Genomic DNA, 15,477 nt, shown 5'->3' with positions numbered 1-15,477 from the left:
CTGTCCAGAGCTTTGTGCGTTTCTCTCTTTGTCTGCCCGCTTCGCTCCCATCCCCCTTTCTCTCTCTGCCCGCTGTCTGTTGGGCCGCTGTCTGTCTGTCCCTGCTCTCTGCCTTGGGGCCCTGGGTTCTGGCCTCGTTTCCTGATGAGTTCGGGTCTCCATTTTCTTCTTTCTAGGGTGGCCCAGCTGCCTGCTTCCTGCCATGTTTGTAAAACGCAAGAGTGTGGGCAGGTGGATATACTTGAACTGCTCGGCATTGCTACAAAGGCCTTAAAGCCTGTGAAAGGCGACACGGCTCTCTTATCTTCCCAGGACAAAACAAGAAGGGAAGGCAGCACGAGGCACAGTGGTTAGCTATTTAGAAGGACTTCCCCCAAAGAGAGGTGCAGCAAATAGCAGAAGAGGTCCCCAGAAGGAGGTTAAACGACCACCATCCTACTCTCCATCAGGAGGATGGGCAGCTAGCGGCCCCAAGGCAGCAGGGACTGGCACGGGGCACAGCCCCTGCTAGGCTGCTCAGGTGGGGAAGGGGCGTGCGAGGGCGGCTCCCACCTCCACCCCGCTTCGTTGCACCCCCCGCCCCCCGCTCGCTGAGAGATGGCTGCTGGGGACGGAGTGATGTATGGAACGCAGATAAAATGTCAGCAGTTCTAAATGGGTCCAGGGATGCAGCCGTGGGGGGCGCGCAGGGTCCTACCCCCTCCCCGCGCGCCCCGCGGCCGAAGCCCAAATGAGGTTTTGAAGAGGAGCCGGCGGGCGGGGCGGCGGCCGGGCGGGGCGGCGGGCGCTGATGTATGGCGGTTTCATAACTTCCTCGGTATTAAAGGCGGGTTCACGCGGAGGGCAGCGCCATCAATCAGCGGCCTCAATGGGCTGGGATCCTCCGCGAGGCGCGGCTGCGCGGCCCGGCCGGCGCGGGGGCACCCAGGCCGCACGGCGGGACGTGCGCGGTGGCCCTCCCGCACGGGGTGAGGGGCGGGCTTCGGGCGAGGGGTTGATCGCATGCAAATCGCATGCAAATGAATGCACGCCAGTTTGTGCTGCGGGCCCGCCGCTCCGCGTCCTCCCTCCCGGGCGAGGGCTAGTGCGGGTTTGCATGCGGTTCCGCCTTGTGCCCCGAGTGCCCGGCACCCTGGCTGTGAGGGGGGGAGGGGGCAGTTCGGGACCCCGAGAGGAAGGGCCAGAGCCACAGGGAGGTTTTGAGGGTTGGGGGAGGCCGCTGACACCGTGGGCAAGGAGCAGAAGGTTCCTGTGGCCTGTGCCGGGCCTGGTGTTCTCTCTGACAGGTGGGGTGTCGGCCCAGGATTCCTATGGCCCGTCCCTCCCGCCAGCATTGACCGCAGGCAGGTATTCAGGCCTGCTCTGATACTTTGTTTCTTCACATTTCTCATTAGTAACAAGCTGGATTCCGACTGTGTAGCTGAGGATGACTGTGACCTTGAGCCTCTGATGCTCCTGTCTTCACCTCTCTAGCTGGACTGCAGGTGTGTGCCAGCATGCCCACCCTGCTATTTTCTTCCTTCGTTGTCGGGGTAGACCTGCTAAGCCGGGTGGGGGGACTCTCCTCTGAGCTCCACCCCAGCCCAGCACAGGGGTTCACTAGATGCAAGGCCTGGCTGCACCCTGGAAAGAAGCAGGAGGCAGCCTCTAGGAGCACACGGGCTGGCAGGGCCGAGAGCCCGAAAGCACCAGCAGGCACACTGAACTACTGGTTCCAAGGGTCGCCAGCCTGGTACAGGCAAAGGGGAACCCTTCCCATAGGGAGGCTTGGGAAAGGGAAGAATTCCAGGCCCTGAGGATGAAAAAGGCGAAGTTCTGGATAGGGAGGGCTTGGAGGGAGGTGAATCCCCCTTGAAGCACTTCTGTGGTGCCGGGTGTGGGAGGAGACGCAGCAAAGATCGGCCTATTGCTGGCTTCCTTAACACCGTTCTGTGAGCTGTGGAATGGAGTATAGAGGTGAGGAGATGGTCATCTGTGTGTGTGTGGGGGGGGGGGTAGGAGGACACCACATGGGCCTGGGCTGTGGGAGAAGGCTGGTGACAGACAGGGTTAAGTGTGGCCTTCTTCCTTTGTGTCTGGCTGGCTGTGGACACGGGGGCATGGTGATGGCGAGGTGGCTAGTTGGGTCTCAGAGCACCTTCCCACTTTGGGGCCTTGCTCCCAGGCTGACCTCCCTTCCTCTCCTAGAGGTTCAGCTCAGCTGTGGGAGATGTTCTGTGAAATCTAAACCTAACATCCGTTTTTCTCACTCCAGGACCTGGGAACCAGTCCCCCCACCCCAGACGCTGTCTGTCTGATGTGTGTGGTCAGGATAGCTGGGCTGGACAGACCTCACACCACTCAGTCAGGTGACACGACCTCCTCACTCCACAGCTCTCACCGCTGCACCAAGCCAAATTACTCAGCACCCCTCCCCCCAGCCCGGGGCTCTGATGAAATCTGATTAGTGAGAAGTGAGCCTCCCTGAGCTGATGCTTCCTCGATAATTGCTTCCCAAGTAAGCAAAGCATATCAGCTCTGGAGCTGCCCACCCTCTCCTGGGTGCCCAGGCATCCAGAGCCAGGAGACAGGGAACACCTGCCTCCCATTTAAACCCAAGCCATTGGCTTCTGAGGTCTTGGGACTGAGGTCGAATAAAGCCAATGGGTGCCCACCTTTCTACCTTCTCACCCCACTGGGGAAGTCCATGTCCCCATTTCTCTCCATGATAGAGGAAGGCAAACCTAGAGAACAGAGCAAGGAAATGGCTTGATATGAACTCATCTTTCCTGCCCCCCCCCCCCTTCTGGGAGGGAGGTGGGAGTTGGGGCTTTGGGAACCTGCAGGCAGCATCCTTTTCTACAGTCTCCTCCTGTCAGGCAAGCCCGGGAAGGCTAAGTCCTGGAGGAACTGGACACGCCTATAATAGATGCCTTTGCAGCATGATCTGCCTTTGAGGTTTCTGAGCCAAAGTCCAGTGGCCCTGGGTTCTCCCGGCACTGGTGCCCTCCTCTTCCCCAAAGCAGGACATTGTGTGGCTTTGATGTCTGTTGGACATTTATTTATCTATGAGTGTGTGATCATGTACCACCACGCACATAAAGGCCAAAGGACAGCCTGCAGCAACCAGTTCTGCCCTTCTACCATGTGGATTTTGGGGACTGAATTTAGGTCATTAGGCTTGGTGGCACCTTTATTTGCTGAGCCACCCTGCTGCCAGCTCCCCTTTCTTTTCTTCTTTAGACAGGGTCTGGCTGCATAGCTCAGACTAGTGCCAAGTTTGTGACCTTCTGGCCTCAGTCTGCTGACATTACAGGTGCATGGAACTACACCCAGAAAAAATGGCGTTTTTTTGTGCCTGCTAATTCTCCCTTAGTGCCTTTTAGTGCATGTGTGTGTGCACACCGGCATTGGATCCAGGGCTTGCGCACGCTAACCTGTACTTCACCACTGAGCTATACCCTGCCCTCCTTCCTTCAGCTTTACCTCAAATCCTTCCTTTTTCTGCTCTTTTCCTTTCTTCTAATCTCCTCTCGACCTTTGGAGACTGAAAGGCGCTTTGAAAATCTGAACTCCCAGTCCCAAACCTAGCTTGGGCAAGCTGTGGTCTCCGATGGACTCTGCAGGGATGAGTTGGCTAGTATTGTGCCTTTGTGTCTGGCCAGGAGGTTGAGGGCTCAGCCCAGCATCCCGCCTGCCCGCCTGCCTGTAGCCATAGCAACAAGGACTAACACAGCCCCTTCTGGGCCGGCCCTTAAAACACTTTGCCAGTTAATTTATTATGAAAGACGGATTTCAACGATTGTCCCATTTAACGGCCGGGATAACCGAGGCACAGAGAAGTGAAGTAACCTGTCTGAGGTCCCCATTAGTAAGCTAAGAGCATGACTGCAGATCTAGGCCTGGTTCCAGACTATCAGTTTTCATTCTAATGTTCGCTCATGTTTGTTGACCTGGCTGAGAAACAGGGCCTCGGAGCTCCGAAAAGTCTTTTGGCGTTCCCCAGGGAAGTGGCCAGGTGACGCCTGGTTCCCGGAGAGGGAAAAGCATGCCTTGCATTCATCCAATAGGCAACTTCAGCTTTGTGCAGCCAAGGCCCGTTATGGGGAAAGGGCTGCCTGGTCTAGAAATCTTAGCGAGGCAAAGCTAGCCCCCTCAACGGCCGATAGATGGCGCTCGTGGCCCAACACAGCTCCTGCAGCTTTGGGAAACCGGAGGGAAGCAAGAAAGCAAGTTAACCCTTCCACACCCATGCAGGCCCAGTAGGCTGCTGGGCCTCGGGCCGTTCCGCAGCCCAGGGCGCACCTGGCGCACCTGCGAGCTCTTCCTTGACCATGGGCAGGATCTACTGTCGCCCCAGGCTCTCAAGGCCATCAAGAACTGTCAGCCTGTAGCTTGGAGGCTTCCGAGGGCTAGGAGACTAGGGAAGGGCTATGCCCACCTCTCAGCTCTGGGGAGTCTCTGCTTCTCATTTCTCAGCATCTTTCCTGCAGCAGAGCTCTACGCCCACAGATTCTGAAAGGCTTCCTGAGCAGACTGTTCTAGGAGAATTTAGAAAGATGGGATGCATGATGGCTCATAGAGGTCAGCCTTAGTCAGCCTTTAGCTGGCTGTCTGTGGCTCTGTCTCTCTCAGGGACTTGCTCTGAGTTTCCAGTGGATTCCTAGGACAGAAAAGCCACTCAGGTGGTGGGCATATTTTTTTTTTAATTTTTGTTTTTGAGATAGGGTCTCCGTATGTATTCCAGAGATCTGTCTTCCCCAGCTTCCTGAATGCTGGTGTTAAAGGCAAGAGCTACCATGCCAGGCAGGTGGGAGCATTTTGTGGGGTCTCTGCTTTCTAGTTCCTCACTTTGCTTATGGTTGTTCTGCTGGAGGCCAGCTCAGGTGCTGGGGGGTTGTAAAGACCAAGAATTGGACTGGGGGTCGTGGCCTACATGGGCCTTTAATCCTAGCACTGGGGAGACAGAGTCAGGCCAGCCTGGTCTGCATAGTGAGTTCTAGGACAGCCAAGATGAGACACTGTTACAAAACAACTACCCCCACCCCTGAAACAGGAACAAAAACCCAACTGGAAGATCTGGGCAAACCAAAAAGTTGTGGGGGACAGGGTTATCTGAAAGGATGGTGGATCCTATGATTAATTTCTTTCATCCCTTCATCAACCTCTTTTCTCTCCTTTCTGGATAAGGTTTCACTTAGCTCAGGCTGGCTTCAGGTGTGACAGATAGCAGAGGAACTTCTTGAACTTATGGTACTCCTGCCTCCCTCCCAGAGCTGTGGGATTATGGTGCTCTACCTCATTAGGCTCTTAGGATTCTTAAATGATAAGACCCTTCTCCCTTCTCCCTTCCTTTTGTTTGGAGAAAGGATAGTGGAGATAGAAGGTCTTGCTCTAGAAGCTTACTTTCATTCATTTCATAGGAAGGAGAGACATTGAGATACACCCGGGAGAGACAGAAAGGAAGCCCTGGGAGAGGCGAGTGACACACCTGGACTTGCACAGAAATAAAGCAGCAAGATGCTGCTGCACGGAACAGGTGGGCAGCTGGGAAGCCTGTGGTCTCACCTTTACGCTGGCAGTCAGGGCAGCTGCCCACTGCGTATTTGTCATGGGGCACTAAAACAGGCTGGGCTCCCTGGTTTTCTTCCCTAGCCCACTGGGGGACCTTGCTTTGATGCTGAGAACCCTGGCTTTTCAGGCATATGTGTTGGGGGAGGTGGAGGGACCCAGAGGATAATTTTCCACAGACGATTCTGTTTGGGTAAAACACTCATAGTGAGCAAACAGAAACTTCCAGGTAGACAGGAACAAAGCAGGACTTGAACAGCTTTGGAAGTCGGTGCAGAGGGGACAGACATTTAGGTACATTTGAGGATTAGGATTTGTCGGGAAGGCTTTCTGGGTAGGCTGTTCTAGGAGAATTTGGAAAGATGGAATATGTAAGGGTTATTTTTATATGTCCACTTATGTGGGTGAGAGGACACCCAGAGAGTTGGTGAACAAGCAAGTAAGCAAGCAAAGAAATAAACAAAAATCTGAGGTTTGAATTGGTACTCCAAGTCAGGAAGATTCTCCTTACCAACCTGGGTGGGCAGCACCCAGCCTCTTCAGAGACCAGGGGAACAAACGACTGAGGAAGGACTCACTCTCCAGTGTGCCTTCAACTGAAGGTCCTGCTTCAGCTACTCAAGTCATTAGGTTGCAGGTGTGTACAAGTCCACCAACCATCCTAGCTTCCGGTTCTGCTCGTGCAGACTGGGCCATCCACCCTGTGCCTTCAGACATGGGAGGCCTGTCCGAGGGCTTGGTTCTCAGGTCTTTCCATCTCTGAGGCGTCTATCAGAAGTGTCTCCGTAGACCCACTCCGTGCGCAGACAACTGCAGAGGGCTTTCCTGGCACTCCAGCTTACAGACGGCAGGTCCCATAGGACTGTGAGCGCATTTCCACAGTACATCTCCTCACATGTTTGGGCTCTGCTTCTCTAGAGAGCCCCGGATCAGCATACAGGCAGATGTAAGACAACAGGGAAACTTTAAAGTGAGGCGAGGCTGTGGAGGACGCTAACGGCAGTGGGGGTGTTCACTGTCAGAGATGGGTGATGAAAGAAATGCCTTGGATATTTTGTTTGGTGGTTTGTTTTGTTTTTTTTTTTTCCGGACAGGGTTTCTCTGTGTAGCCCTGGCTGTCCTGGAGCTCACTCTGTAGACCTGCCACTACCACCTGCCTCCTTGGATGTCATGCACACAGTAATGGGTCGTGGAGGGCTGCAAAGGTCATAGAGGGCTCACAACTTGGGGAAGCATCGGGGCTAGAAAGGGTCTCTGATGGGTGCGGTATTGGAGATGGCTGGAGAGTGCAGATTATTGTGAGGTCTTGGGTTAAATCATCTTATTAAACTACAATCCCCAGCGACCCGTGGAGCTCTTCCAGGGAGCTTTTCGGGGATTTGGCATTTCCGGCGGAAGCGGACGCTGTTAGCCACTCGCCTTATTTATAGACCGCTGACTACGACTCCCAGTGTCCTTCGCACCGGAACGAAGGAAGGAAGCGGAAGCTGCATGGGGAGCTGGTGCAGGTGAGGGAGTAGGGGGCTGGATATCTGCGCGGGACCGAGGGGCCTCGCGGGGCTCGGAGGGGTCGTGCCGCTGTGATTTCCAGGCCTACAAGGGCCACGATGAGCCCTGCAGCGCTGTTTTGATTTAAAGCCCGCGCATTCCTGGAGTGCCTACAACGGGCAGGGGCTGACCAGGGGCTTGGATCCTTCCTTTTATTTTAGGTTTATTTGTTTATGTATTTTATACATACGGGTGTTTTGTCTGCACACCAGAAGAGGGCATTGGATCCTATAGGACTACAGTTAGATTGTTGTGAGCTGGGGATTGAACTCAGGACCTTTGGAAGGCCAGCCAGAGCTCCTACCTGCTGAGCCATCTATCCCAGTATGGCCTGGATTCTATTAGCCTGGAGTTAATTTCACAAAGGTCGAATGCAAGTATGAAGTCTAGCCTTGACCACATGTATCTCAGGGTCGCCCTTTGCTTTTAAATGTAATTTGGAGTATGAGACACATTGTTTTTTGCTTTTTAAGAAAAAAAAAAATGCACCTAGTCCAAGTTGGTTTAAGCGTTGCGTGGGAGAATGCTCTCGATGTTCTCATCTTTCTGCCTCCACCTCCTGAGTGCTGGGTTTATAGGCATGCACCTCCACACCTGGTTTATGATCCTGGGGTCGATCCCGAGGCTTCATACACCCTTGTACATGAATGTCCACTGAGCTGCCGTGTCAGCCCAGTAAAGTTATGGCTGTTGGTGACTGTAGGTAGATCTGCCAGGCTTCCCCTTACTGTCCCTTTAATGTTTTGTCGTGGATAGTGAAGCTCAGATTATACTGTATTTCAGCATGTTTATCTGTCCTCTTAGTCCATGACTTACTGAAAGCCTATCTTACATTTTATTCATTTTGGAGTTATTCCCCCAGCAAGAGACTGATATGGAAGGGACTTATAACTATTTTAAGAATAAACAACAGCCGGTGGTAGGCTAGTGGACAATGTGGTTCTTCCTATGGAGAAGAACCTTAAAATGACGTTTGCAAGAAAAGACGTTTCTTAGATGTGTAGGCTGGCAGGGTGCTGCCGCCAGACCTGATGGCTGACCTGAGATCGATCCTCAGAGCCTTGACAGAAGAAGAGGAAGGAGAAGAAAAAGAGGAGGAAGGAGAACAACAACACCAACCACCAGCTCTCACATGTGTATGTACTGTGGCCGCTCTCCCCAGTAAGTAAATAAATGTTAAGAGAGAAAACCTTTTAAGAGATAAACGAGGGCTAGAATTCAAGTTAGCTGACTTTTGGCTGGTGGTACATGCTATCAGACCCTGCTTTGAAAATAAGTAAAACAGTGAAAATAAGGTCTTGACATTTTGTGTATGCCCATCCTTGCTGTGTTCAGCAAACCCATCTTAGACCTGAGATACAGATATCTTGGCTTCACAGCTAACCTTGTGTGTGATGTGCCAGGCAGTTTGTTTCAGTGAGAGAGGAGAGGTCGATTTGGGCTCACAATTTAAAAGGTTCTAGTCCCAGATGGCTTGTGCTGAGGCAAAGCTGCTCATATCGTATGTTAGCCAGGAAGCAGAGAGGGCGGTGGAGGGAAGGTACCAGGGCTGAGATACACCCTTCAGAGACACCCCTCACACACACAATTTCCAATAGCCTATGAAGTTAGTGTCCTCTGTTATTCGGCCATCTCTCAATAGCGCCACCAGCTGGAGGCCAAACCCTCAGCATTTTATAATCCTAGTGTGTGGGGTGGAGGCTGGTCTCTGAGGATGTTCTGGTATACCGAAGAGGCAAAGCACCAAGGAGATGGTTGGAGCTGCCTCTTGCAGAGAGAGAGTATGAACTGGATGTGTTGGGCCACCTGCTTGGTTGGCTGCTGGTTGATACCCTGATTAACTCAAGGGTCATATGAGGTTGCGTTTGTAGAAATGACCTCTGCAAAGTTTTGGGAGTTGGGGCAGGAGAGACATTTTGAAAGTGAGTGGAGTGGCTGGGGCCAGCTCTGGGCGTGCTGCAGTGTGAGAAAGAGCATCTGCTGTGGTTCAGATGTGGTTCAGAAGACTTGCCGCTGAGTTCCTCCCCTCCCATTCGCAGCCAGCTTTATGAAGTGGGCATTATTATCCTTAGTATTCAGATGTGAAAACCTGCGGCTCTTGGCCATGGTCGCGTAGCTTGTAAGAGTCTATTCAGAGCCTAGTAATCATCCTGCTGATCTCTGAGGAGTCTTGAGTGTGGGAAATAAGCTGGGCTGGGCTGGGGTTAGGGGCTTGTAGAATTAGGAGGGTGGCTCATAAAACCATCTAAGGCAAGATGGTATGGGTGGTTAAGAGCATAGTGTGAGTCAGATAGTGTGAGTTCAAATCCCAGCTTCATTACTTGAGAACCTCACGACCCTAGGCAACCTGCTTGATCTCGTTAAGCCTCAGTCTCCTGGCTTGTAACATGGGAGCAATAATACCCACCTCATGGGGTTGTTATGAAGATCAATGAGGTGTACCTGGCGTGGAGCAATTGCCTGCCACCTGGAAGCTGCTGTAATAGCCCTCCCAAGCCTCTGGGCTGCACACCTGCATCTCATTCGTCAGCTCGGGGTTTTCAGGACATGCTCATCCTGGCTGGACTGGTTTATTAAGGATGACATTGGGGAGAAAGGATGGCAGCAGGGGTGTCCTGACAGTGTGGCCTGGTGCAGGCTGTAATCCCAGCGCTTTAGAAGTGGAGGCAGGAGAATCAGGAGTTTATGACCATCATTGGCTGCATAGCAAGCCTGAGGCTAGTCTGAGCTACCTGTGGTCCTGTAACAATAAATACATAAGGAAGGGGAAGAGATGTGACTCAGTGGTTAGGAGTACATACTGCTTTTGCAGAGAACCCGAGTTCAGTTCCCAGCACCCACCTGAGCTCGCAACTTTCTGTAACTCCACCTCCAGGGCCTCCAATGCCGTCTTCTGGCCTCCTTGATCACCACACATATGTCACACACGTGCACACACACATGCACACACACAAAGCAGATATTTTTCTTTTGGAGGGTGTTTTGTTTTTTGAGACAGGGTCTCTTCGTATAGCCACAGCTGTCTTGGAACTCACTCTGTAGACAAGGCTGGCCTCAGAATTCACCGCCTACCCCTGCTTCCTGAGTGCTAGTATTAAAGGCATGTGCCACTACCTTCTGGTGGTGTGAGGTGTTTTTTGAGATAGTTTCCTACATAGCCCTGGCTGTTCTGGACTTTACTATATCTAGACCAGGCTGGCCTCAAACTCAGACATCTACCTGCCTCTGAAGTGCTGGGATTAAAGGCATTATTAAAATGCCTGGCACATTTTTCTTAAAAGAAACGTACCCCCCCCAAAAAAAAAAGAGAAAAAAAATATTAAGTATGCATGTTTGCTTGTATAGGTTGTAATTCCACTTATTTCAGAGGTTTGAGGCAGCAGGATCACAAGTTCAGGGCCAGCCTAGGCTACCGAGTAAATTCAAGGCCAGCTTGAATAACTTAGTGAGACCACCACCTCCATCAACACGTGAAAAGGGTTAGGAGTGTCCAGACACTGGCCTAGCAAGGTCAAGAACGTGATGGAGGGGAGAGAAAGAGAGTCAGAGAAGGAATGAAGAAAGAAATGTGCTGTGTGTTCAGTGAGGCCTAAGAACCTGTGGCTCAGCCTCACCTGATGGAAGGTTTGGAATGCGGTGCTATCTAGACCAACTTGACAGGGTCTGGAATCACTTTGAAGACGAATCTCTGGGTGTGTCTGCAAAAGGGTTTCTAAATTAGGTTAATTGAGGTGAGAAAAGCTAAACTAGATTTGCATGGTAGCATCCCACAGGCTGGGGGCTAGGCTGTCTTAGGGTTTCTGTTGCTAGGATAAAACACCATGGGCAAAAGCAAGTGAGGGAGGAAAGGGCTTGTTTTAACTGTTTTGTACCACAGTCCATTATCAAGGAAGTCAGAAGTCCAAGCAGGAACCTGGAGCAGGAGTTGAAGCAGAAGCCATCGACGACTGCCGCTTACTGGCTTGCTCCCCATGGCCTGCTCAGCCTGCTTTCTCATAGCACCTAGGACCCCCAGCTCAGGAGTGACAGAGCCGACAGTGGCCTGGGCTCTTCCATGTTAATCACCAATTAGGAGAACAGGGCAGTCTTGTGGGCATTTTCTCAGCTGAAGATCCATCTTCCAACATGACTTTAGCTTGTGTCAAGTCCACGTAAAAACTATCCAGCACAGCATAAAAAGGAGACCTTTAGCTAGGTGTGGTAACACACACCTTTATCTCAAGTAGAGACAGGAGGATCTTCATGAGTTCAAGGCCAGCCTGGTCAGTATATCATTGAGCCCTACCGTCTCGTAGAACCAAGGGTGGTGGTGGTGTTCAGATAGATCTAGTTGAATGTAGGCGTCCATTGCTTTCTGAGTTGACTATGGCCCCTGCAGCCAAGACCTACCATGATGAACTGTACTCTCTGAGAGATGAAATAAATCCTTCATTTGCCTTTGTAGATGCTTTGTTGCAACAAGACAAGCAACTATGTAGGATGCTTGGATGTATCAGAAAGAGGAAGGTTCTGGAAGTGGGGAGCAGAGGCCTCTTCGTTAGCAGGAACTTGAGTGAGCTTGTAACTGACAGGGTTTCCTAGTCTTTCTTCTGAGCCCAGGAAATGATAGGAGGGCCCCCGGCTGGTGCAGATCCTAACATTAGGTTGAGGTTAAAGGAAACGCTGTCTGCTTCTTTTCCAGGTGACGGTGTCATGGCTGTGTCCCAGACATTTCCACCAGGGCCTACCCATGAGCCTACAGGTGGCTTGATGGAGCCTCTGCCTTGCACTCGAAGCTTGGCTGATGGCTTCCTGGAGGAGGAGCTCTGGCTCAATGCAGAGCTGAGCCAGCTGCAGTTTCCAGAGCCTGTGGGTGTCATTTACAACCCAGTGGACTATGCTTGGGAGCCACACCGGAACTACGTCACTCGCTACTGCCAAGGCCCCAAGGAAGTGCTCTTCCTGGGCATGAACCCAGGACCCTTTGGCATGGCCCAGACCGGGGTAAAGACCTGGCTTCCTCTGGTGGGCAGTTCTGAGGTGGAGGAGGAACCTGTAAATGGCTGGCACATGGGTGGAACACCCGCCCCGTCCCCTGCAGGACACACGCTGGCTCCTGTGGTCTCCAGCACTCTCTCTGCCTCTCTGTTTGTAGTTAACCAAGCACATTAATGCTAGTTCCATTTCCCCGTGAGCTCTCCACTAATTGCCTTGGAGAGGCCTTCCTTCCGCCTTCCTGCCCTGCACCTTACCTTGCCGGATCTCCCTGGTCCCTCGGGTGCAGTTGGAGCCAGGAGAAGCTAGAAGTGCTGGGACTGCTGGAGCCTCCAGGAAGACTGGCTGGGGGTGGGAGGAGGGTGTAGGAGTTGCAGGGCATTCTGGTGGCAAGTCCCTCTGTCTCCAAAAGGTGCAGAACAGAGCCAAGCTCAGGGCTGCCTGCCTTCCCTTAGGGAGCAGGATGAGTGTTGTTTAGTAGGGGTGCATTGCAGGTGGGGGAGGTGAAGAGGCCTCAGGGCATGAGGCTCAATCGCTTTTATTGACCCCAACTGAGTGCTGAAAGGTGATCAGTGATGATCGATGGAAATGACAGCCTGAGGCCTGGGGCTCGGAGGGTACCCAGCGATCAGCCGTCAGCCTGTCCTGTCTCCTTTAACCACGATGATCTGTCTGTCCCCAGTATTAGAATCATGACCTCTGTAGGGCCAAACGCCCGTGTTCTGCCAGTATTTGGTCCCAGTGCCTGGAGAAAGTAGAGGCGCACAGTTTTTGCTGGTCACTGTCCACAGTGGGAAAAACCGAAGGAAAACAGAAGCCAGAGAGTCCTTAACACAGACCTGTAGGCAAAGGTAGAGGTGGGCAAGGTCATCATGGTCGGTAAAAAAGGGTCAGGTCTTCGGTCTGAAGCCCCTTGTGTCTCTCTGCTTCGCTCACAGGTTCCTTTTGGGGAAGTGAATGTGGTCCGGGACTGGTTGGGCGTTGGGGGCCCCGTGCTGACCCCTCCCCAGGAGCACCCTAAGCGGCCAGTGTTGGGACTGGAGTGCCCACAGTCAGAGGTGAGCGGAGCCCGATTCTGGGGCTTCTTCCGGACCCTCTGTGGACAGCCCCAGGTCTTCTTCCGGCACTGCTTTGTCCACAACCTGTGTCCTCTGCTCTTCTTGGCTCCCAGCGGACGAAACGTTACCCCAGCGGAGCTACCGGCCAAGCAGCGGGAGCAGCTCCTGGCAGTCTGCGAGGCGGCCCTCTCCCGGCAGGTGCAGCTGCTAGGCGTGCGGCTGGTAGTGGGAGTGGGCCGGCTGGCCGAGCAGCGGGCTCGGAGAGCCCTGGCAGGGCTGGCCCCAGAGGTGCAGGTGGAGGGGCTCCTGCACCCCTCCCCTCGGAGCGCACAGGCCAACAAGGGTTGGGAGGCAGCAGCCAGGGAAAAACTCCAAGAGTTGGGGCTGCTTCCTCTGCTAACGGATGAATGCCAGGGCCAAGCCTAGCCGTAGTGTAGACCCCAGTCAGTCATGCTGGGCCCCGATGCAGGGCTCTCAGCCTCTGGACTGTCCTCTAATGGTCAGGCAGACTGATCCCTGGCTGGGCAGCTCTCCTGCTGTCTTCCTCCCTCCGAAGTGCCTCCGCAGAGGGTGGGCCTGTGTGTTCCCGCCACGTCATTTCTTGGGAGCCTCTGTGTGCGGGTCCTAGGTAGGGCTGTCTGAGGTCATGTTTGCAGTTTTGGAGGAAAGATCATTTAATTTTAATCTTTCCATTTTTGGGGCTTTGTTTTTGGCACTGCTCTCTAACGCTGATCTACCTCAGCCTTTTTTACACTAATTGTACATATTAGTGGGTTCAGCGCGCCGTTTTCACAGATGTAGTCAGTGAACACCGATCCACACTTCCCCTCCCCCAGCCAGAGAGCACTCTTCCCAGGGTCCCTCCTCTGGCAGAATCCTGTCCTCTCAGGGACCAGGACAGACATCATGCTGAGAATGAACTCCTTAGCCAAGCATCCTGCGTGTCCTTGTAATCTCAGCACTAAGAGGCAGGAGGATGAGGAGTTCAAGGCCATCTTCAGCTACAATGGAGGCCAGCCTGCAATACATTATGCTCTGTCTCAAAAGTAAGTAAGTAAATAAGGAACAAAAAGACCCGAAGCTGGATCTCAGGAGACTTCTCTGTGGTAGACTAGGAAAGATCTAGATTTTCATCCTTTGTGTGTGTGTGTGTGTGTGTGTGTGTTTTAATCCTATAAGGCCTATGAGTTTTTAAATTTTTTTATTTTATTATTTTTTAATAGGGTTTCTCTGTGTAGCCCTCATTGTCCTGGAACTCACTCTGCAGACCAGGTTGGCCTCAAACCCAGAACTTCTGTGTGTAACACCTCACTCTATTTTGTTTTGTTATTGTTTTTAAATTTTGAAGTAAGGTCTCGTTGTGTTGGCCTGGAACTCATCGTGCAGACAGGATCTACTTTGACCTCTGCCTGCTGAGTGCTGGGATCAGAAGTGCACCTGGGCTGGCCTGCTTATGAACGCCCTCTCTAAGCTTCAAGACCCTCTGTAAAGGGCGGGGGTGCTGCCTGCAGGCTCTGTGTGAGGTGGGGTTGCCTGAGGCAGCTTTGCAGAGCGCTTTGCAAATGGCTGGTGCCTGGTGCTTACTGCATACTCTTTCCACTTGGCTCTCCCTGAGCTGGGCCATCAGTGCACCACGTGGGAAACCTCCACCTGCTTTGAAGACCTTTGCTTACAACCCTGCTGGGGAGGACCGATGTATGAAAAACTCAGTCTGTGACTTTTCAGACAAAGCATTAAACACTTCCAAGCCTTCTTGTGTTGGCTCTCCCCTCTGCCCTTCACCAGAGGGGAGATGCTGCTTTTAGGATATTTCCTCCCTTCTCTTCCCTATTCACTGTTTGCACAAACTTCTCTCAGTAGCTTGGGGAGGGGTATGTGAGGCCTTTCATTGCCCTCGCCAAGCTGCAGGGCTTCTGGAGGGGCCTGTCCTGAGGGTCATCAGGTACTTGGGCACCACTGGGACCAATGGGGAGGCTGCTGTGGTGTGGGCTCTTGAATGGCTGGTTGGGTGATCTGAACCACAGTGAGAGCAGGTCTCAGGACCCCTTAATGAGAGCATGTGGTCTCCTGGGACACAGGTCATCTCCAGCATTCTTAACAGTAGTAAGATTTTCATCAGCCATCTTCTCCTAAGTGGGAGGCTAAATCTTTGATGTTTCCTTGTGATAGAAGTGTCATTATTATTCAGAGCATACCAGAATTTGTTGAGATTTGACTCAAGGATGGAGGTAAACCCTTCAGAACGGCCAGCCATATGCTTTGAGGCCAAGATGGGATAAGAATAGAGACTGAGCTCAGCCGTGTGGCCCATGAACTCAACGAGTTATACCTACACAATGACCCTGAC

The 15,477-nt window shown here is 52.6% G+C and overlaps 1 protein-coding gene across 4 annotated transcripts; it reads left to right on the top strand.

Annotated features, from left to right (window-relative positions):
- Window positions 1–910: 910 nt before the first annotated feature.
- Smug1 (single-strand-selective monofunctional uracil-DNA glycosylase 1) lies at window positions 911–14,425 on the top strand. Of its 4 annotated transcripts, none has more exons than XM_055618325.1 (7): window positions 911–968; window positions 1,395–1,484; window positions 2,255–2,348; window positions 5,403–5,518; window positions 6,893–7,058; window positions 11,780–12,081; window positions 13,011–14,425. In XM_055618325.1, the coding sequence occupies exons 6-7, from the start codon at window positions 11,791–11,793 to the stop codon at window positions 13,554–13,556; spliced, it is 837 nt and encodes a 278-aa protein (XP_055474300.1). In that variant the 5' UTR covers window positions 911–968; window positions 1,395–1,484; window positions 2,255–2,348; window positions 5,403–5,518; window positions 6,893–7,058; window positions 11,780–11,790; the 3' UTR covers window positions 13,557–14,425. The 4 variants fall into 4 exon arrangements, with proteins under 4 accessions (XP_055474300.1, XP_055474299.1, XP_055474298.1 ...); XM_055618324.1 differs by lacking the exon at window positions 911–968 and adding an exon at window positions 1,229–1,286; XM_055618323.1 differs by lacking the exons at window positions 911–968; window positions 1,395–1,484; window positions 2,255–2,348; window positions 5,403–5,518; window positions 6,893–7,058 and adding an exon at window positions 7,076–8,259 and having other exon boundaries at window positions 13,011–13,130; window positions 13,244–14,425.
- The last annotated feature ends 1,052 nt before the right edge of the window (window positions 14,426–15,477 follow it).

Source organism: Psammomys obesus, unplaced genomic scaffold (assembly GCF_907164565.1).
Source record: "Psammomys obesus unplaced genomic scaffold, mPsaObe1.curated_primary_1811, whole genome shotgun sequence".
Classification (NCBI taxonomy): Eukaryota; Metazoa; Chordata; class Mammalia; order Rodentia; family Muridae; genus Psammomys; species Psammomys obesus.
The sequence above is the reverse complement of the archived record's forward strand: the minus strand, read 5'-3'. Positions and strand labels throughout refer to the sequence as shown.

Excerpts from the sequence above, each read along its gene's own strand:
- Smug1 (XM_055618322.1), top strand. The coding sequence starts at position 8,130 with ATGGCTGACCTGAGATCGATCCTCAGAGCCTTGACAGAAGAAGAGGAA. Across the intron at positions 8,260-11,779 it reads TACTGTGGCCGCTCTCCCCA|GTGACGGTGTCATGGCTGTG; the intron begins GTAAGTAAATAA and ends CTTCTTTTCCAG. Across the intron at positions 12,082-13,010 it reads TTGGCATGGCCCAGACCGGG|GTTCCTTTTGGGGAAGTGAA; the intron begins GTAAAGACCTGG and ends CTTCGCTCACAG.